Source organism: Sinocyclocheilus rhinocerous, unplaced genomic scaffold, assembly GCF_001515625.1.
Source record: "Sinocyclocheilus rhinocerous isolate Xijiao unplaced genomic scaffold, SAMN03320098_v1.1 scaffold258, whole genome shotgun sequence".
Lineage (NCBI taxonomy): Eukaryota > Metazoa > Chordata > Actinopteri > Cypriniformes > Cyprinidae > Sinocyclocheilus > Sinocyclocheilus rhinocerous.
In genome coordinates this window covers 312480-333461 of record NW_015634010.1, presented here as the reverse complement: position 1 = coordinate 333461, position 20982 = coordinate 312480, and the positions used below count along the sequence as shown (strand labels likewise).

General features: G+C 39.6%; 1 protein-coding gene and 4 long non-coding RNA genes across 6 annotated transcripts; 3 read left to right on the top strand and 2 right to left on the bottom strand.

Moving 5' to 3' along the window:
* Positions 1 to 44: 44 nt before the first annotated feature.
* Positions 45 to 3757, bottom strand: LOC107744947 (uncharacterized). Of its 2 annotated transcripts, none has more exons than XM_016558776.1 (5): positions 3746 to 3757; positions 2585 to 2733; positions 2328 to 2421; positions 2096 to 2183; positions 45 to 1529 (listed from the first exon to the last, which is right to left on the bottom strand). In XM_016558776.1, exons 2-5 carry the CDS (start codon positions 2706 to 2708, stop codon positions 807 to 809), a joined length of 1029 nt encoding a protein of 342 aa, XP_016414262.1. In that variant the 5' UTR covers positions 2709 to 2733; positions 3746 to 3757; the 3' UTR covers positions 45 to 806. The 2 variants fall into 2 exon arrangements, with proteins under 2 accessions (XP_016414262.1, XP_016414261.1); XM_016558775.1 differs by lacking the exon at positions 3746 to 3757 and adding an exon at positions 3044 to 3107.
* A 1962-nt stretch (positions 3758 to 5719) lies between these two features.
* LOC107744890 (uncharacterized) lies at positions 5720 to 6981 on the bottom strand. The gene is made up of 2 exons (XR_001640541.1): positions 6909 to 6981; positions 5720 to 5994 (listed from the first exon to the last, which is right to left on the bottom strand). It is a non-coding gene; the product is annotated as an uncharacterized LOC107744890 (long non-coding RNA).
* Positions 5991 to 6883, top strand: LOC107744886 (uncharacterized). Its single transcript, XR_001640538.1, has 2 exons — positions 5991 to 6252; positions 6411 to 6883. It is a non-coding gene; the product is annotated as an uncharacterized LOC107744886 (long non-coding RNA).
* LOC107744889 (uncharacterized) lies at positions 6916 to 7791 on the top strand. Its single transcript, XR_001640540.1, has 2 exons — positions 6916 to 7166; positions 7325 to 7791. It is a non-coding gene; the product is annotated as an uncharacterized LOC107744889 (long non-coding RNA).
* A 1838-nt stretch (positions 7792 to 9629) lies between these two features.
* LOC107744888 (uncharacterized) lies at positions 9630 to 10546 on the top strand. The gene is made up of 2 exons (XR_001640539.1): positions 9630 to 9915; positions 10074 to 10546. It is a non-coding gene; the product is annotated as an uncharacterized LOC107744888 (long non-coding RNA).
* The last annotated feature ends 10436 nt before the right edge of the window (positions 10547 to 20982 follow it).

Here is a 20982-nt window from a genome sequence, read left to right as displayed (position 1 = left end):
AACTCTGAACATTTTTTATTTATCAAATACTAATGAACCTTTGAGGAAAACGAGATGTCATTAATTTACAAGTGCAAATATGAACAAAACCGCACAAAAACCCTCTTTTGTGTGCTGTACTGGTTGCCTGTCTGGGGTTAGCTGCAAAAGCCAGCCCAAATTGTTTAAATATGTTTGTTTTGTAAATTAAATATTGTTAATATTCATATAGAATTTAACAAATGTTTATCATAATTAACATAAACTAATTGAAGCTGGCGCTCAATGAACTTTTTGAAAGGTAAATTTGACTAATGCAATAAAAGAAGCATTCTAACAATGAATTTGTTGTAAAGTCTGTACTGTAATATAAATATATAAGCTGTTTTTTTTTTTTTTACAAGAATTGCAATATTTTGGTATATCACAATTCAAGCTGTTGTTATGACCAATGACCTTCAAAATGAACATTTCAGAATTGTATTGGCTGAGGGATTTGAGAATGATTGGGGGGAATGGGGGTTAAATATTAGCTCAGCATTGTGTGTTTTGTATGGAAATAATCACACCTGAATAAAGTTTTCTGATGACCTCTCCAAAACAGAGGTGGCTTAACGTTTTCATTGTTCACTTGTAAAGTCTTCAAAGGCATGAAAGCAACACTTATCGCTCACTTAAACAAGCATAGCTATTAACATTACAAAACCAATCACTGTAACACAGCACAATCCACTTCTGGCAACAGAAAACAGTTTTACTTCAAACAGAAGGTGTACAAAAAAATAACATATACATAATGGGTCCCATTCAGAACAGTTAGTTCCATTTTAGAAGTTCTCGATGAGCTTTTCAAACAGGTTGAGGAATTTCTGCCTCCTCTCTAAGGAAGCCGGTTCCATCACTAAGGGAATCGAGGTATCAGTTCCTTCTGTACTATCGTTCAGATTAGCCGTCTGCTTCCCTTTTTCCGTCCCACGCTGCTGCTCTAGAATGGCTCGCTCTCGTTCAAGCTTTGCCCTTTCTCTGTCAAGAATCGCTCTTTCCTTTTCCAGCTGAGCTCGGATGTACTCCACAGAGGCCCTGTCTCTCTCCACAGCGGCCTTGTCTCTCTCCAGAGAGGCCCTGTCTCGGTCCAATGCTGCGATTTCTCGTTCTACTCCTGCTCTTTCTCGATCTAAAACCATCTTCTCCCGCTCCAGGACCATCCTCTCGTATTCAATAGCGGCTTTGTCGCTCTCTAGGATAGCCCTTTCGTGCTCCATCTCATCCCTGTCTCTGTCGAGCTCTACCCTGTCTCGCCCCATTTCTTCAGACATCATGTCATCCTCTTCGACGAACAGCTCGACCTCGCTTCTGTCCAGATCACGCGCTCGCTTGCTTCTCCGGCGTGTGGTGTTGTTCGGGCGATACTCGCTGTCGTCGCCCACAGTAGAAGTGTCTAGGGTGACTTCACTTCCTGCGAGTCTACCTTCCATGGCGTCGTCCATAAGGGAGAACCACGGCCAGTTAGTGGGATTCACCGAGACGCCAGGTGGGGGATTCTTCATTTCCTGATACACGCAAGGTACACAGACACAAACAGTTTACGAGTGGTGAGCAAGCAGAGTGCAAGATCCTGCAGATTAGGTTTGTGTAACGACACAGTATGATGTTCATAATTATGTAATGTAAATAATCATAATATTAATATATAATGGCATTTAATGTTTATATTCATTAAATGGCATTTAGTTCATTTGCGTAATTTTAATTAAAGTAATGCGTATGTATAATGCATTCATGCACCATACTTTTTAAATAAATTATATGTATCTTTTTATATATTTTAAATTATATTTTATATAATTTTTTCATATATTTTAATTATATATACATTATTACATTCTGATGTGTAATATTAAAATGTAATGTAGTTAAATTTGTGTAATTTTAAATAATGATGTTTATGCATATAATACATTCATGAAAATATGAAATTTAAAATTTAACACACATATATATACACTATGTATATGTATATATTATGAAATGTATATTAAATAATACATATTAGTATTAATATCTATTATTACAGAAATTAGAACTACTGAACACTCATAACATGGCATTAGCATACCTTATACTTCATCTTAAGGTTTTCCCATTTCCTCCTGGCCTGGCTGGCAGAAATTTCCCTTTGCAGACCCAGCTCTTTCAAGATGGCCCTATGGTACAAAGATATGCAGACTTTACACACTAACTGCTGCAGGTTGTTGGCATAAGCATCTACTGTATACTTCTTTATTGGTGCAAAGACTTGAATGTGTGAGTATGCATGTGTAACTGTCTGCTGGTGGTGAATGGTTTACCTATAAGCCAGAGTTGAAGAATTTCTCTTTCCAGTGAAAAGTGAGTCGTTGGTCACACGCAACTTCACGAATTTAACAAATTCTTCATTTGACACTTGAAGCGCACACACAGAAACACACATGCAGATGTCAATAACGGTAGGACACGTGATTTGTATAATGCATGCATCCCATTTACGTGACCAGCTCAATGCTAAAATGGGACAGTTAATGAAATGCATTGGGACTTTAAATGCATAAAGTTAATTGCTACTCACTTTTATAAATGAATTCTGCATGATCTGGGCCATCCTTAATGTCCTCCGAGGGACTCTGTACAGTGTAAAGTTCGTGGTCCATACTTGCGTCTGTTGTCTTTGAGTCATCAAGTGCGCTACTCATGGCGCTAGTGCACAAGCGAAGGGCACTAGAAGAGAAAATGGAGGGTTTACGTTCATTTCTTCTGCCGTTGATTCATGGCGGTTCGAGTGCACATACCGCCATCTACTGGACTGCTGTTATATCACAATGTAAAAAAAAAAGTCAGGGAAAAGTAGTGTATAAAGATTGTCTTAAACATTAATTTGTTATTAGAAATGTATATGTTAGCGTAAATCTTTAAAAATGTGTAATTGATACAGAAACATACACATTTGTTTCACATCGTACCGCATTATTTGAAATTAAAAAACTTTATTATTAAAGCCTATAATCCAACGAAAGCGTTCGTATTCTACCTCTCAGGATGTGCTTCTTTACAAACAATTAAATGACTTTCAAAATCGTTTCTTCGTAAAACTGTAGTTTTGCAGTAGGGGCAATGATAATGTAGTGATGGTCGACAGTCAAATCCACATCTGTGAACGGAGAAACCTACAGCATGAAAAATTGTATAGTTATGAAAATATTGCGTAACAAAGCCTGTATATTTCTATATTCAAAACAACACACTGTAGATGTACGCACTCTCGTAGAAAACGGCCCTGTTAAAATGTCTTGTCGTGCAGTTTTAATTTGTCATTTCTGGTAGATTTAAATACACTCTCAGAGCAAAAGGGGCAGTGGAAACCGCTGCAGCACGTCGTGCATTGATGTAAGGGGGGCAGTGAGTGGCCTTTCTGAATCGTTATGTGTGTCTAAAAGAAAAATAAGACTACAAATTAATACTCCAAGAACTTTGATTTCTAGTATTTACTCTATACCAGTAATAGAGTACAACAGAGGAAAACTGGGTGCCCCGTGTAAAAGCACCACATGTGTCTATAAATTAAGCCATAAACACAACCATTCCATAACTAGGAACGTGAAAAGCATCCCGTTTTGTGTCAGCTGTCGTGGTCTCAAACCATATGTCTACTCGAGATCAGATGTTGCACGTATGTCTCATATAAAGCACAATTAGAATCGACAAAAAGAAGCATGATGAGCTCGATACTCACTAAGATAAGACCTGCTCTCTTTCATTTTTACATTGTCACTTGTCATGTTTACAAACTCGAGTCCCGAAACTGTCGGCCTAGATCGGCTGGACTAAAACTGCTGGCGGTGCTGTAGCCTACTGAAAATGGAGGTGCAGTAATGCAAATACACCCTTCGATACAGAAAAGTCACTTTGCTTAGTTAAAGAATGTCTTTGTATTTAGAGTCAAAAGAACAACACACCTCACACATATGGGTGAAGAAAAGATGGATGCATATAAAGTTTAATTTGACAAATAAATGTATTTATTTTTCATAAATCTCTCCAATACAAAGATGGCAGCAGAGAGATTCAAGAGGCAGGTTCATTCTTACGTGGTCTGGGAGCACCGACATTTTGGAGCGGTCAAAAAGGCACTTAGTGCACTAAATAAACTTAATTTGTTTGGGAAACAAATTCGTAGGATAATTACATGTTTGGGTGATGTTCTTCTAGATGTTTTCCACAACGCATTTTGTAGACAACTTTAGTTTGAGTTTACTACAAAAAGATGGATTTTTGTTTTTATCTCCCCTTTTTTACTGCAGAAATATAATGCAATACAAAAGTAACAAATAATACAGAACATAGAACATATGGGGGAATACAGAGAAGAGAGGGAATATATATATATATATGTGTGTGTGTGTACAAATTATAATTTACTTAAAAACTTTCTATAATAAGAGATGTCTTCAGGCAGACTTTATTAGTGGAGACTTTTTGAAGTGATGACAATAATAAATGTAGGTCAGAAGCAAATATTTTGCAGCTGGGTTTAAATTTAAGGTATCTTTGTGGATATGGTATTTACCCATCATACAATAAAGTTTAAGACATCATATAACTCCTTATTGTCAGAAATATCAGAATGGAAAACCTTACTGATAGAAATACCACAGAGCTGGTGGAACACAAGAAATAGGGAAGCTGATATTTGAAGCCAGAATTGTTTAGAGTAATAACAGAAATATAATAAATGTGAAATTGATTCTTCTTCCTCTTGGCAGAAAGAGCAGAGTGGAGAAATATTATGGTTAAATTGACTATCTCCCTAAAGTTACTGACTTAGCTGAACAAATCAGACTGGCTAACCTAATGTGAATTATGAACACAGAACAAATTATCTCAGTTGATACAAGGTTATCTCACAGTTTTAAATGTTAATGGCATATAAGGCCTTTTTAGAGATGCTGCAAAAGGTCAAACGGTCTAACATGTCCGACTAGCATGTTTACATAGAAAAACAATGGAAAACCAGCGCGGTGAAATACAGAATTGTGTTCTGTGTGAACGGCCCCTTAAGTTTGTCAGGCTGTGCTTTATGACCATCAATTTAATTTACAAATGGTTTACTAATGTCATTGTGGAGTTTTATATCATCTGCAATATGCAGAATTGTCTAATGTTTATGTCAAACCAAATCATTTTAATCTGTAAATAAACAATTCGTGACTTACTAGCAGATATTGACCTTTTCAATGTGGTGGACTCACGGATGTTATAATAAAACGTATAGATAAAACTATTCAGTAATCTAGACCTATTAACATGTAAAATGGTGCTGGTTTGTTTGTACTTTTTTGTAAGTTTGTTTCTAAAGTTCCCGATGGCTTTTCTTCATGTTTAATTATGTTGCAATGTTTTGCTAAAAAAGGACCAACAGTTGCTAACGGGGCACAGTGTGTTTATTTCTATGGTCGCAACAACGCCGAATAAGAGGAGGTGAAAGCTGATTCGCTGGAAGCGGAAAACGTCACTTCCGCAAGTTCCTTAAGTACGCGAGACACACGTTCGTTAGCCACGTTTAGCTTTCGGTCGTTGAAGAGTAAGCAGTCAAAACTCGCGTCTTTTGTGGACGTTTTTTTTTAAGGGCTTAAAAGCTTTCTTTGTTCTATTTTAACCACTAGGTGATACTTTTATACATCTTTTACTTTTGGACACACAAAGACTATTTTTTTCTTCTTGGTAATGTGTCTTGAAATCACGACAATGAAAGGAAACTACCAGAAGGACATCAAGACCGCGCCTGTTCACAAGAAAAAGTGGTCAAAACCAAAGAGGAGGACATTCCTGCGCGCAAATATGGGCGAAAGGAGGCGAAGGGTCCGTGTCTGGTCGGCGAGACCGCAGCTGAGTCCGGACCGTGTCGACAGTACAGCTACGGGGAATCAAAGTTACCTAACAGTAGCCATGGCACCAAGAAACACAACGCAATATTTAATGGACCTGGTGTATGCTGACCGATTAGACGTTTCAATGGAGGCATGTGACGTAAGCCACGATTTCTCAATGCAGAGTGATGTCCCATTTGATGAGAGCGTTTTCTCAGTGTCGGACTATGATTACGACAGATCTTTGGACTTCCAACAGAGAGACTTCGAGAACGTGTTCTTCAGGAATGAAATCTGACGTGTTTCCGAAACCTGACTCGGATTTCGTCGGAACGAGACGACCGGGCAGCTGTGAAGCCATAGACAGTAACATGTGCGTGAAAATGCCAGTGCTTTTATTGTTAGCTCTGTAAATGTGTAATCGTATAAAACAATGTTTTATGAAAGCCCAGGCGTTCGACACGATTCTTTTTGAGTTGCATGTTACGAGTTGAATGTGGTTTCATTTGTCGGCTCTCCTTGTTCTCACAGCATTGCGCAGACTCCAACTCAGGGAGGCGGAACGCTCTGCGTCACAGCTGCGCGATGACGTGTACACCACGCCCCCAGTACGGCCACCATCACGTGGCCAGCAGGTAAACCCGCTCCACCCTTTGTGTACGCGGTGTAAGAGCGTTGCAGTAACGTGCTGTCGCATTGTAATTGCTGAGAAGTGTGCATGCATTGTTCTGCCAACGGATGCATGTGTGTTTTCAGAGACTTTTACAGGTTGCTAATCCTCCTCGGTGGATCTCAGCTGTCTGTGCAACCCACCCAGAGCCTTGGGACAAAGCCGCATGGCTGCCTGCTCATCACTGCTGGGTAACTGTACATGCTGTGGTAAATGCTTGAATGTAAATCTACACAAGTGCACTCAGAGCTACAACACATGTGTGATATACTTTGAGAACTTTTGTAAATATTGATTGTATTAACCATTAAAATGTGTTAATTCTTAAAACTTACATCTGACTTATGTTCTTAATGGACCTGGTGTATGCTGACCGATTAGACGTTTCAATGGAGGCATGTGACGTAAGCCACGATTTCTCAATGCAGAGTGATGTCCCATTTGATGAGAGCGTTTTCTCAGTGTCGGACTATGATTACGACAGATCTTTGGACTTCCAACAGAGAGACTTCGAGAACGTGTTCTTCAGGAATGAAATCTGACGTGTTTCCGAAACCTGACTCGGATTTCGTCGGAACGAGACGACCGGGCAGCTGTGAAGCCATAGACAGTAACATGTGCGTGAAAATGCCAGTGCTTTTATTGTTAGCTCTGTAAATGTGTAATCGTATAAAACAATGTTTTATGAAAGCCCAGGCGTTCGACACGATTCTTTTTGAGTTGCATGTTACGAGTTGAATGTGGTTTCATTTGTCGGCTCTCCTTGTTCTCACAGCATTGCGCAGACTCCAACTCAGGGAGGCGGAACGCTCTGCGTCACAGCTGCGCGATGACGTGTACACCACGCCCCCAGTACGGCCACCATCACGTGGCCAGCAGGTAAACCCGCTCCACCCTTTGTGTACGCGGTGTAAGAGCGTTGCAGTAACGTGCTGTCGCATTGTAATTGCTGAGAAGTGTGCATGCATTGTTCTGCCAACGGATGCATGTGTGTTTTCAGAGACTTTTACAGGTTGCTAATCCTCCTCGGTGGATCTCAGCTGTCTGTGCAACCCACCCAGAGCCTTGGGACAAAGCCGCATGGCTGCCTGCTCATCACTGCTGGGTAACTGTACATGCTGTGGTAAATGCTTGAATGTAAATCTACACAAGTGCACTCAGAGCTACAACACATGTGTGATATACTTTGAGAACTTTTGTAAATATTGATTGTATTAACCATTAAAATTTGTTAATTCTTAACTTACATCTGACTTATGTTCTTCTGTTTTGTTTATTAAACATTGTGTACACTGCATTCCAATACATGATTGTAACCGTATCAGCCTAATACTTGCAAATACGCTATAGCCTACATAAGCTTTGATTTTCATGGAAGATTAAGTTTTATAATGCAAGCACAAGAAGGCTTCACACCTTATGACCTCCTTCCAGTGTTCATGGACCTAGAACTGGTTTTCAGCCAGGGTACTGCAAGATGACTAATAATAAAATGACAAGGATATAGAATGTGCTGTCTTTATTTCTATTATATTGTTCTGTCAGTCGTTGTTTTTGTGTACTGTATTTCTGGAGTCGCGATTAGTTTAAGTTTAAAATGAGAAGTTTTATAGAAGTACCAGAATTATTGTTTGCCGTCTGTGGGGTGTTCGAATGTTGCTTTGCACAATTGGGGCCCATGGAGCTTAAGGACTGCTGCTGAAGAACATTGGGGAGGGGAAAAAGGTATTTTTATTTTTTTGTAAATGAACAGCTTTACAAATCAAATACCATGCAAGGTTTAGCATAAGAATTAATGTAACTGAAATTACGACCATGATTCACTTCCATTGTAAGTGCTTCACTATAGCTTTAATTTTAAGAAAATACGTAGTGATGGGGAACCCGAGGCTTTCATCAAATTGTCGAAAAACGGTTCATTATTCGAAGCTTTTAACACAATGTGCGTTAGCGACATCTGGTGAAATCATCGTGGGGCAGAGGAACGTTTGAAAAAGCACGTGACCAAACAAGGCTTCGGAAGTCCGATCAGTCTTGGATCAATACCGTTCTAATCTGATCTAATGTCATCTGATTTAATTTGTGCCAATGAGAACACCATTCGTGTCGTGTAGTCTGGTCAGCGGATTCACATATTGATCAATAATTTAAAAAATATATATAAGTATGTGGTCATTTTAATAATTGACGTATTTTTATATATATATATATATTGGGTGAGCTGTTCGGGGTCTCTGAGACCCCAGCTATACAACATGATTAAATGTAACAGGTGTGACGTGCATTACAGTTGATGACTCTACTATACTCAACTATTCTACTAAATCCCATACAAGTATACACACACAACCAAGTTAATGTAAAGTCAAACACAAGGGGTATGCGAAGCGCCATTTTTTTCAAACCAGCTGGATACTGCATGACGTTCGAAGCTTCAAAAGTCATCAATCGCGTGGTATTGTCATTTCGATAGAAGCGTCGGTACAGTATGTGATATAACAGTGCTTTGATAACTGCTTCGGAGCATCGGAGCCCCGGTATTAACTGTCCCATCACTAAAAATAAGGGATTTATGTTTTGGAAAATCAGCAAGAAATGTGTGACGTGTCGAGTCAGCATGGGCTGAAATAGCATCGTTTCAAGCGTCTTATTAGAGCCATACAAGCTATTCTAGAATTATTTTTTTCCTGATAAATATACACTATTGGACAGAGCAATATGTGGGTTTTAAATAGGCGCACAAAGCTCCTCATCAAATAAAATGTAAACAAGCTGCGGATCAGCACTTCTGCTAATTGACTCTCTTGACATATGATTGTTTTGAGCACAGGAACACCTTGTTCCGTTCCTCACCCCACGGCTCTGTTTTTGGCACAGGGCGGTTTCAAAAAAACCCATGTGACAAACAGGTGCAATGTCCTAACTGGCTTTCACCACCAGGTGGCCCTAAATTCCCACAGTAGAGTAAGGCCCACCGGGGCAGTCTTTTGTAAGCAGTACTATAGGAAGGCTGACAAGAGCAATGTGTTGATAATCCTAGTGCCACATTTAGATTATAGTGCATGGGTAGCCATGGCACCAAGAAACACAACGCAATATTTAATGGACCTGGTGTATGCTGACCGATTAGACGTTTCAATGGAGGCATGTGACGTAAGCCACGATTTCTCAATGCAGAGTGATGTCCCATTTGATGAGAGCGTTTTCTCAGTGTCGGACTATGATTACGACAGATCTTTGGACTTCCAACAGAGAGACTTCGAGAACGTGTTCTTCAGGAATGAAATCTGACGTGTTTCCGAAACCTGACTCGGATTTCGTCGGAACGAGACGACCGGGCAGCTGTGAAGCCATAGACAGTAACATGTGCGTGAAAATGCCAGTGCTTTTATTGTTAGCTCTGTAAATGTGTAATCGTATAAAACAATGTTTTATGAAAGCCCAGGCGTTCGACACGATTCTTTTTGAGTTGCATGTTACGAGTTGAATGTGGTTTCATTTGTCGGCTCTCCTTGTTCTCACAGCATTGCGCAGACTCCAACTCAGGGAGGCGGAACGCTCTGCGTCACAGCTGCGCGATGACGTGTACACCACGCCCCCAGTACGGCCACCATCACGTGGCCAGCAGGTAAACCCGCTCCACCCTTTGTGTACGCGGTGTAAGAGCGTTGCAGTAACGTGCTGTCGCATTGTAATTGCTGAGAAGTGTGCATGCATTGTTCTGCCAACGGATGCATGTGTGTTTTCAGAGACTTTTACAGGTTGCTAATCCTCCTCGGTGGATCTCAGCTGTCTGTGCAACCCACCCAGAGCCTTGGGACAAAGCCGCATGGCTGCCTGCTCATCACTGCTGGGTAACTGTACATGCTGTGGTAAATGCTTGAATGTAAATCTACACAAGTGCACTCAGAGCTACAACACATGTGTGATATACTTTGAGAACTTTTGTAAATATTGATTGTATTAACCATTAAAATGTGTTAATTCTTAAAACTTACATCTGACTTATGTTCTTCTGTTTTGTTTATTAAACATTGTGTACACTGCATTCCAATACATGATTGTAACCGTATCAGCCTAATACTTGCAAATACGCTATAGCCTACATAAGCTTTGATTTTCATGGAAGATTAAGTTTTATAATGCAAGCACAAGAAGGCTTCACACCTTATGACCTCCTTCCAGTGTTCATGGACCTAGAACTGGTTTTCAGCCAGGGTACTGCAAGATGACTAATAATAAAATGACAAGGATATAGAATGTGCTGTCTTTATTTCTATTATATTGTTCTGTCAGTCGTTGTTTTTGTGTACTGTATTTCTGGAGTCGCGATTAGTTTAAGTTTAAAATGAGAAGTTTTATAGAAGTACCAGAATTATTGTTTGCCGTCTGTGGGGTGTTCGAATGTTGCTTTGCACAATTGGGGCCCATGGAGCTTAAGGACTGCTGCTGAAGAACATTGGGGAGGGGAAAAAGGTATTTTTATTTTTTTGTAAATGAACAGCTTTACAAATCAAATACCATGCAATGTTTAGCATAAGAATTAATGTAACTGAAATTACGTCCATGATTCACTTCCATTGTAAGTGCTTCACTATAGCTTTAATTTTAAGAAAATACGTAGTGATGGGGAACCCGAGGCTTTCATCAAATTGTCGAAAAACGGTTCATTATTCGAAGCTTTTAACACAATGTGCGTTAGCGACATCTGGTGAAATCATCGTGGGGCAGAGGAACGTTTGAAAAAGCACGTGACCAAACAAGGCTTCGGAAGTCCGATCAGTCTTGGATCAATACCGTTCTAATCTGATCTAATGTCATCTGATTTAATTTGTGCCAATGAGAACACCATTCGTGTCGTGTAGTCTGGTCAGCGGATTCACATATTGATCAATAATTTAAAAAATATATATAAGTATGTGGTCATTTTAATAATTGACGTATTTTTATATATATATATATATTGGGTGAGCTGTTCGGGGTCTCTGAGACCCCAGCTATACAACATGATTAAATGTAACAGGTGTGACGTGCATTACAGTTGATGACTCTACTATACTCAACTATTCTACTAAATCCCATACAAGTATACACACACAACCAAGTTAATGTAAAGTCAAACACAAGGGGTATGCGAAGCGCCATTTTTTTCAAACCAGCTGGATACTGCATGACGTTCGAAGCTTCAAAAGTCATCAATCGCGTGGTATTGTCATTTCGATAGAAGCGTCGGTACAGTATGTGATATAACAGTGCTTTGATAACTGCTTCGGAGCATCGGAGCCCCGGTATTAACTGTCCCATCACTAAAAATAAGGGATTTATGTTTTGGAAAATCAGCAAGAAATGTGTGACGTGTCGAGTCAGCATGGGCTGAAATAGCATCGTTTCAAGCGTCTTATTAGAGCCATACAAGCTATTCTAGAATTATTTTTTTCCTGATAAATATACACTATTGGACAGAGCAATATGTGGGTTTTAAATAGGCGCACAAAGCTCCTCATCAAATAAAATGTAAACAAGCTGCGGATCAGCACTTCTGCTAATTGACTCTCTTGACATATGATTGTTTTGAGCACAGGAACACCTTGTTCCGTTCCTCACCCCACGGCTCTGTTTTTGGCACAGGGCGGTTTCAAAAAAACCCATGTGACAAACAGGTGCAATGTCCTAACTGGCTTTCACCACCAGGTGGCCCTAAATTCCCACAGTAGAGTAAGGCCCACCGGGGCAGTCTTTTGTAAGCAGTACTATAGGAAGGCTGACAAGAGCAATGTGTTGATAATCCTAGTGCCACATTTAGATTATAGTGCATGGCATCTGTTTTTGAGGGGCATGAAGCAATGGAGGAGAGCCGGGCAGGACAAACCTCTCAAATTACTTAGACGATGAGGACACACACCTCTTTGTCAATGGAAGGAATGAAGGAACACATACAAGTCAATGTCTGTCTCTAAATTTTTACGTGTTTCTCAACTCACTCTGGTCTTTAATAAGCTAAACTTTAAGTTTCTATCTTTTTTTTTACTGTTTATGGTGAATGTTTCTCCCACTCTTGTCAGTCCCTAGTGTCAGCTCAGTTGCCCTGTGGTCCATCTGCCAAAAGTAATGGATGAGACAAATCGTCCCTGGCCTACTGTGTGCTGTCAACGAGATAACAGCAGAATACAAGGCTTGTGCATTATGATTGATATGGAGCCCTCGAGCCAGGCCACACTACCAGTCTATTGATTAGTCGCCAGCCCGGTCAACAGGTGTGACGTGCATTACAGTTGATGACTCTACTATACTCAACTATTCTACTAAATCCCATACAAGTATACACACACAACCAAGTTAATGTAAAGTCAAACACAAGGGGTATGCGAAGCGCCATTTTTTTCAAACCAGCTGGATACTGCATGACGTTCGAAGCTTCAAAAGTCATCAATCGCGTGGTATTGTCATTTCGATAGAAGCGTCGGTACAGTATGTGATATAACAGTGCTTTGATAACTGCTTCGGAGCATCGGAGCCCCGGTATTAACTGTCCCATCACTAAAAATAAGGGATTTATGTTTTGGAAAATCAGCAAGAAATGTGTGACGTGTCGAGTCAGCATGGGCTGAAATAGCATCGTTTCAAGCGTCTTATTAGAGCCATACAAGCTATTCTAGAATTATTTTTTTCCTGATAAATATACACTATTGGACAGAGCAATATGTGGGTTTTAAATAGGCGCACAAAGCTCCTCATCAAATAAAATGTAAACAAGCTGCGGATCAGCACTTCTGCTAATTGACTCTCTTGACATATGATTGTTTTGAGCACAGGAACACCTTGTTCCGTTCCTCACCCCACGGCTCTGTTTTTGGCACAGGGCGGTTTCAAAAAAACCCATGTGACAAACAGGTGCAATGTCCTAACTGGCTTTCACCACCAGGTGGCCCTAAATTCCCACAGTAGAGTAAGGCCCACCGGGGCAGTCTTTTGTAAGCAGTACTATAGGAAGGCTGACAAGAGCAATGTGTTGATAATCCTAGTGCCACATTTAGATTATAGTGCATGGCATCTGTTTTTGAGGGGCATGAAGCAATGGAGGAGAGCCGGGCAGGACAAACCTCTCAAATTACTTAGACGATGAGGACACACACCTCTTTGTCAATGGAAGGAATGAAGGAACACATACAAGTCAATGTCTGTCTCTAAATTTTTACGTGTTTCTCAACTCACTCTGGTCTTTAATAAGCTAAACTTTAAGTTTCTATCTTTTTTTTACTGTTTATGGTGAATGTTTCTCCCACTCTTGTCAGTCCCTAGTGTCCGCTCAGTTGCCCTGTGGTCCATCTGCCAAAAGTAATGGATGAGACAAATCGTCCCTGGCCTACTGTGTGCTGTCAACGAGATAACAGCAGAATACAAGGCTTGTGCATTATGATTGATATGGAGCCCTCGAGCCAGGCCACACTACCAGTCTATTGATTAGTCGCCAGCCCGGTCTCATGGGAGGGCCTGTCTCTTGGTCATCCATCATACGGATTTTCTCTTGTTTTAGACAAGAAAAGTTAGCAGCATAAGCTCCTATTTGAAAGCGCAGGTTTACCCCATTCCAGTGTTGCCAAGTCTGCGGTTTCCCCGCGGAATTAGGCTACTTTAACACTGTTGCCGCAGGTTGTTTTTCATGTCCGCGTGTGGAAGTGACTCCAATAACATGATATTTATCTCATGGAATGCGAATTTTAGCACGGGAATCCCGCAAAAAAACGTGAAACGCTATTGGGCTAGTTTTGAGTAGCGATTGGGTGGGTTTTCTTGTGAAAACCTGGCAACCCTGAAGAAGAAGAGCGCGCGCACACATCAACCAGCAGCCCATTAACGTGCTTCATTCGGGTTACAGAAGTGTGGACAGTGCTGCACTGGACTTGCTCGAAAAGAATGTTTCCAAAGAAGTGTGTTTTTGGATGTGAGGGAAAGATAACCTTGTTCAGCTTCCCAAAGAACCCAGCGTTATGTGAACAGTGGATGCAGTTTGTTTTTCCGGGACAGCAATGAGTTTCGCAAGTGTGTTTGTTTTGTTCCGGTCATTTCAGTGACGAATATTTTATAAACAAGGCCCAGTTCGACGCTGAATTTGCACATCGTTTGATACTGAAAGCTGGAATGGTCCCAGCTATAAAAAAACCCAGGTCATCATATGAGTCGAAACCGCAGGCGGTGAGTAAAACTGCATAAAATTTCTGTTTTGTTCAATAGTAAGTGCTCGCGACTCTTTAGCTCCGCCCACGGCACGCCTCCAGGAGCTCGGCTGTTTTCGGAGAGAATCGTAAAGCTCTATCTTTCTTTTATAAATCTGATCAAACTAAAGACTCGTCGCAGATATGAAGGATGCAGTACTACTCTATAGGTAGGCTACTCAAGATTAACATGAGATTGACAGAAACTGTGTGTTATATCCCCTTTATTTGTGGTTGTGGCTGGATAGGGAGAGTAAATATTAAAATTAATTAGTTTAAATATTGTTTAAATGATGCCTGATATTCATAAAACATGCATGTCTATAGACAGAGGAAAAACAGCACTTTGACCTTCACAGAGACAGGAAGAGACAGGTGCCTGTGGCGTTGTGGTTGGACACACCCACGGAATGGACTCTGTTAGGCCGAAACAAAAGGTCACAGAAATGTCATGCAGTCATGTCCTTGTAAGTTTGATCAGACTTGATAAAAGCAAACCTGCTGCTTGGTTTCTTCCTGCTGTACTTTTCAACATCCGTAAAAACACCACACCAAGCTTTTGATCTGTGTTGCTTTAAATGTTAACTGTGATGACTCCGCTAACAACCGTTGTGTCCAGTTTGCATTGAAATTGAGCATTTCAAATTATTTTTTTGATGTTCATTCAATGTTATTTCATGCAACTGATGCAACTCGAAAAAAGGAGCTCTCACTCACTTTACTTTACAGTATTCCTTACAAGAGTAAACTTGACAATCACATGGTATGACTATGATCATTTCCACAATATGCACAGTAATCTAAAGTACCTATTTTGCATGTATTATAACTGGAGTCTTGCCAGATTTTTTGCTGAGTTTGAAATATCATATTAGCACGGAACTGTTCTGTTTCTGCCATGATAAATACATGAACATCATAAAGCAATTTACTACCTTTTTTAATAAGGCAACAATTGTTGGAAACAAGCGGTATTGTTGGAATCACTTTATAATGATTTTTTTCCAGCTATTGAACAATAAAAACATTGATGTTGACAGTCAGAATCCATCTGAGCATTTAAAGCAGCACTTATAGAATAAACAGAACGATACTGTGCGTTGGTGTGTATGCTAATATAGGTACTGTTATAGTTAACATTATAGTTATCGTTCTTGGTGTGAACGGGCCTGTACTGCAGTTTTCAGTGTCACATGATCTTTCAAAAATCATTCTAATATTCGGTGCTCAATTATTAATAATGGTTCTTATTATTATCAGTGTTGAAAATAGTTGTGCTGCTTCATATTTTTGTGGAAACCATGTTACTTTTCAGGATTCTTTGATAAATAGAAACTTCAAAAGTAAAGCATTTGAAATAGAAATATTTGCAACATTATTAATGTCTTTATTGTCACTTTTGATCCGTTTAATTTATCTTTGCTGAATTATTCATTTCCTTTAAATTGTAGTACCACGATTTCGATAACAAAAATATTAAGCAGCACAACTGTTTACAACATTGATAATAATAAGATTTTTTATTTATAAATTTTTTTGTGCACCAAATCAGCATATTAGAATGGTTTCTGAAGGATCATGTGATACTGAACACTGGAGTAATGGACGCTGAAAATTCAGCTTTTCCATCACTGGAATAAATTCCACTTTAAATCATATTGAGATAGAAAGAAGTTATTTTAAATTGTAATAATATTTAACGATTACTGTTTTTACTGTATTTTGCATAAAATAAATGCAACCTTGGTAACATAAGAAACTTATTTAAAAAAAAATAAACATTTCAAACGCATGTATTTAAGTGTCACTGATGTACCTGAAAACTGGTGTGGAGCAGGGTGAGGTGCGTGGGGAGGGACCTAGCACACCAAAAGTCAATGGTCAACCAGGACCTTTCACCCCATGTCCAGAGTCTGTGGTGCCTTCTACTCTGAGATACAGCTGTGATAAATGACTAATCTAAGACTTGGGTCAACTTACAAATTGATATTGAGTTGAATGCTTTGAGCTCAATATTTTGCCTTGACCCAGTTGAGGCCCTAAGCTCGCTTGCTGTGACCATTTTAATGAATTTCTGTAGCGGAAATAGGTCACGGGTGTGGGGGACAGGGGCTTTGACGTGAGCGTGCGCACCTCCGGGAGCGTCCCTCTCCTTCAACCTCGCCTCATTAGTCTAACTGGGCAGTTGCAGAGCTGTTGTGTGTCACATCTATTTTGGTCCCCCTAAATTCCAAAGTGCCCCCTCAACTTATCTTCCTGTATTCTCCATTTCCCCTCTCACCACCTAAGAGACGAGGCGGAAGAGATGCGATTGGCCCTTGCCTTGTCATCATCAAGGAGACAGGTTGGCAAGGAGGAATCGGACACTAATGCGGTCGGCTAACTGTGTCAAGGACGCAGAAGCCAAACCTGGTACAGTTCACCTGTGAGAGACCTGAGAGCACAAACGCAGAGAGGAACTGATCCACTAATCCAACTTACAACTCTACAGTCTGCACATTCTCTTTAAGTTAAAGGTACAGTTCCCCCAAAAATGAAACCTTGTTATTATTTACTCACCATTATTTTTGTTATGGTGGAACACAAAAATAATTTGTAATGAAATTTCATGTACATTGTTTCCATACAATGACAGTTCATAGTGAGCAGAGGCTATCCAGCTCCAAAAAGGACAAAAACAGCACTATAAAAGTTGTCTGTATTGGTTTGTTTCTGAAGTCATATAATGAATTTCTGTGAGGGGAAAAGTCAGAAATTGTAATAATTGTTATCTGAAAAGTGACAGTGCAGACATGTATAAAATAATTATATTTTAAATAAATACTGTTCTTTTGAACTTTCTATTCCTCAAACAACACTACAAATGTTGATTATACATTTTAAAAACTCAGTATTATTAATAGGATGAAAAAAACTTGAAATATAGTGCAAAAGTCATATGGACTAATTTTATTGTGCTTTTTTGTCCTTTTAGAAGCTTGACAGCCAAGTTTGCAACGACATGAGACTTTTCAGTTTTGGGTGAACTATTCTTTTCATATGTTTCGGTTTTATAGCTGAAAAACCTAAAGAATGTACAAAACTAAAGTTTTCAAGTTTTGTTTTTGCTGTCTAGATTTTTGCACGCTCATTGCATGGAAGCATCATTGATTTGTCCTTGTGGAATATAACCTGGCCCAAACCTGGAATGTGCATGTCATCCGATCACATAAAGCCTTTTAGAGAGTTGAAAGAGCACAGACAAGGGTCCTACTGTTCAGCAAAAACATTGCTCCGTTGATAAAATCAGATACGTAGTACTTCTTTGTGCTGCTGATGTTTGAACAGTTTTCTTTAGAGTTCTTTGTGTAGTGACACCAAATTGTTCAATGAGGAGGTGAAATGAGACGAGAGGACCTCACTGTGTGTCTATGAGCTGGTCTGACAAACAGTTTTAGTGTGATTCGAACTAAAGAAGCAGCAGTGTGTGATACTATTGTCAGATTTTGTTGTTGATTTGAAGTAAGTTATTGAATCACAATTGTGACAGAGTTTTGGATATTTTGATCCATCTCAATTCATGTAGATATGAGCTGCACTTATTACCTATACAAAGAAGGAGGTGTCCACATACCTTTAATACACCTTTTTTTTTTTTTTCCCCCTGTAAATAGGTAGGCCCAAGTCACATTTTGGGTTTCATTCTCTAATTTTTTTTCTCTTAACATTAATATTAAAAGTATGTTCATTTTAAATTAAAGTAAATTATATAAATTAAATTAATAAATAAAAAATATCTTATTTAAAAAAAGAAGAAGAAAAAACACTTAGCATTAGTGTTCATTTGAGGTTAGGTGTGTCCTCTGCTTTGATATTCTCCCACCTTGGGATGATGCTCATATTCTAATTCAAGTCAATGACTGCATGTACCTCCTCTTAGTGCTGTTATGTAATACTGTGTCAAAACCAAGACACTCGTCATGCAAATATTCACCATCATTGCTAATCAGAGTGAGAAGTCACACTTGAGTCTAACACCTCCTAAACACACTGATGTGATTTAAACACTGGCACATTTGTCTTCCACTGCTGCTCCCCTGTCTCCAGCACATATTCTTGCATGCACACTCTGCTATCTCTACTGTTCCCTTCTCAGAAACAAAACCAAATCCACCCAAGTCTTCCCAGAATCGTCCCATCGCACACTCACAGGAGTTTCCGTCTGGCAGAATGAGAGAGATGCTGTCGTGGAAGGTCTAAAAACAGCACTTTGCTGAGAGACAGACAGTAGCTGGTTGTAATGCACATCAGTAATGCGTTCATGACTTGGATCTTTGATCTCTCTTTGTACTTTAGCACATGGAAGAAGTCGTGAAATATTTGGTTTGCTTTTCAGTGTTTGCTCCTGTGCAGGGAGGGAGATGTCATGGAGTGTGGATGAGACTTGTTTTATTTTGAGCTTTGGTGGAGTTTAGTGTGATGCTGTTTGTGATCATTAGATTGCATCACTTATCAGTATTGCTCATTTTTATGATTAAGCATTTAAAGGGATAATTCACCCAAAAATGAAAATGTACTCACCCTTGGGGCATCCAAGATGTAGATGAGTTTGTTTCTTCATTGAAACAGATTTGGAGAAATGTAGCATTATCTCCTTTGCTCACCAATGGATCCTCTGCATTGAATGGGTGCCGTCAGAATGAGAGTCCAAACAGCTGATACAAGCATCACAATAATCCACAAGTAAATCATACGACTCCAGTCCATCAGTTAATGTCTTGTGAAGTGAGAAGCTGTGAAAACCAAGACACTCGTCGTACAAATATTCATCATCATTGCTAATCAGAGTGAGAAGTCACACTTGAGTCTAACACCTTCTAAACACACTAATGTGAGTTTAACGACTTGATGGATTTGTTTATTTCAAACATGCAGCTTTTCGCTTTACGAGACATTAATTGATGGGCTGGAGTCACGTGGACCACTTGTGGATTATCGTGATGTTTTCATCAGCTGTTTGGACTCTAAATCTGACGGCACCCATTCACTGCTGAGAATCCATTGGTGAGCAAGTGACGTGATGACACATTTCTCCAAAGGTATTGCGATGAGGAAACAAACTCATCTACATCTTGGATGACCCTAGGGTGAGTAAATTATCAATGCTGGGTGAACTGTTCCTTTAAACTGACTCATTTCTTTTCCAAGTGATCACTTTTTATTTTATTTTATTTTTTTAATTTTTATTTTATTCATGCAGCACTTCCATGGTTCTGTTTCCTTAGGATGGATCACTTGCATTGTAGCATTCCTCATTTAAAAGTTTCTTTGCATTAAAGAGCTAAATAAGCATTAAAAGAGCTTAATAAATAAATATAAATGTAAATGTCAAAAATAAATAGCCTTTTTATTTGTGCTCTAAATGCGCCTTGACTGAGAATTAGAAGAAATTTTTCAAGAAGTGTTTTCAAGATCGCGACCTTAGAATGGACAACCTGGCAGGGTTCGTCTAATGCTCATGTTGAAGGGAAAATAAAGTATAAATAGCTCTAACGCAGAGCTCCGAGTCTCTGTATGCGGTGTGATTCATATCTCGTTAGAGAAGTCAGCCTCGTTAACCTCTACGTAATTACCAGTGCGCGGCTCCGGCCCACAGCACACACAGCTTCGGCAAACTGAAGCCAGTGTGCGTCAGTCAGGCGAAAGTGACGGTTGATTACTCATTCCTGAGCTCCTACTTAATATTATTAATTCTACATCTGCAGTTTAATTTGGCACACAGAATGTTCTTCTTAAATGACATATACCTATGGCAACCCTGAAATGATCTGTAGAGTGTCCTTGCCAACTGTGCTACATAAAAGCAGCAGTCATTTGTCAAATAAGGCAATATAAATCCCTGAATGTGTTTTCTTTTGTCCTTCTACCTTTTTCCCCTCTGCTTTCTGGGTTCTGTCTTGGTGATGTGCATAAGACTTTTTTTCTGTCCCTCCCTACTGTTCTCTTTCCATTCGGGGACATTGCAGAGCCTTGGGAACGGTTTCCATAGCGACCGTAACTGCAGCGAAGGAGAGTGTGCTGAGACAGGGATGTGAACGCACTGGCACTCTTGTCTCATGTGGAGCAGGCCAGCTCCTTCCTCTCCTCTCATTTGTAAAATGAGCTGCTATATTTGTTTGTTTGTTTAAGTTGAGCTATTTTTTTTTTCTTGGTTCATAGCAAACCTATTAGACCGCTGGTT

Bases quoted from the DNA above. Each gene is read 5' to 3' on its own strand.
- LOC107744947 (XM_016558776.1), bottom strand. From the start codon at position 2,708: ATGAGTAGCGCACTTGATGACTCAAAGACAACAGACGCAAGTATGGAC. The intron at 2,422-2,584 runs GTGAGTAGCAAT...GTGCGCTTCAAG, and splicing joins TGCAGAATTCATTTATAAAA to TGTCAAATGAAGAATTTGTT. The intron at 1,530-2,095 runs GTATGCTAATGC...TGCGTGTATCAG, and splicing joins ACCTTAAGATGAAGTATAAG to GAAATGAAGAATCCCCCACC.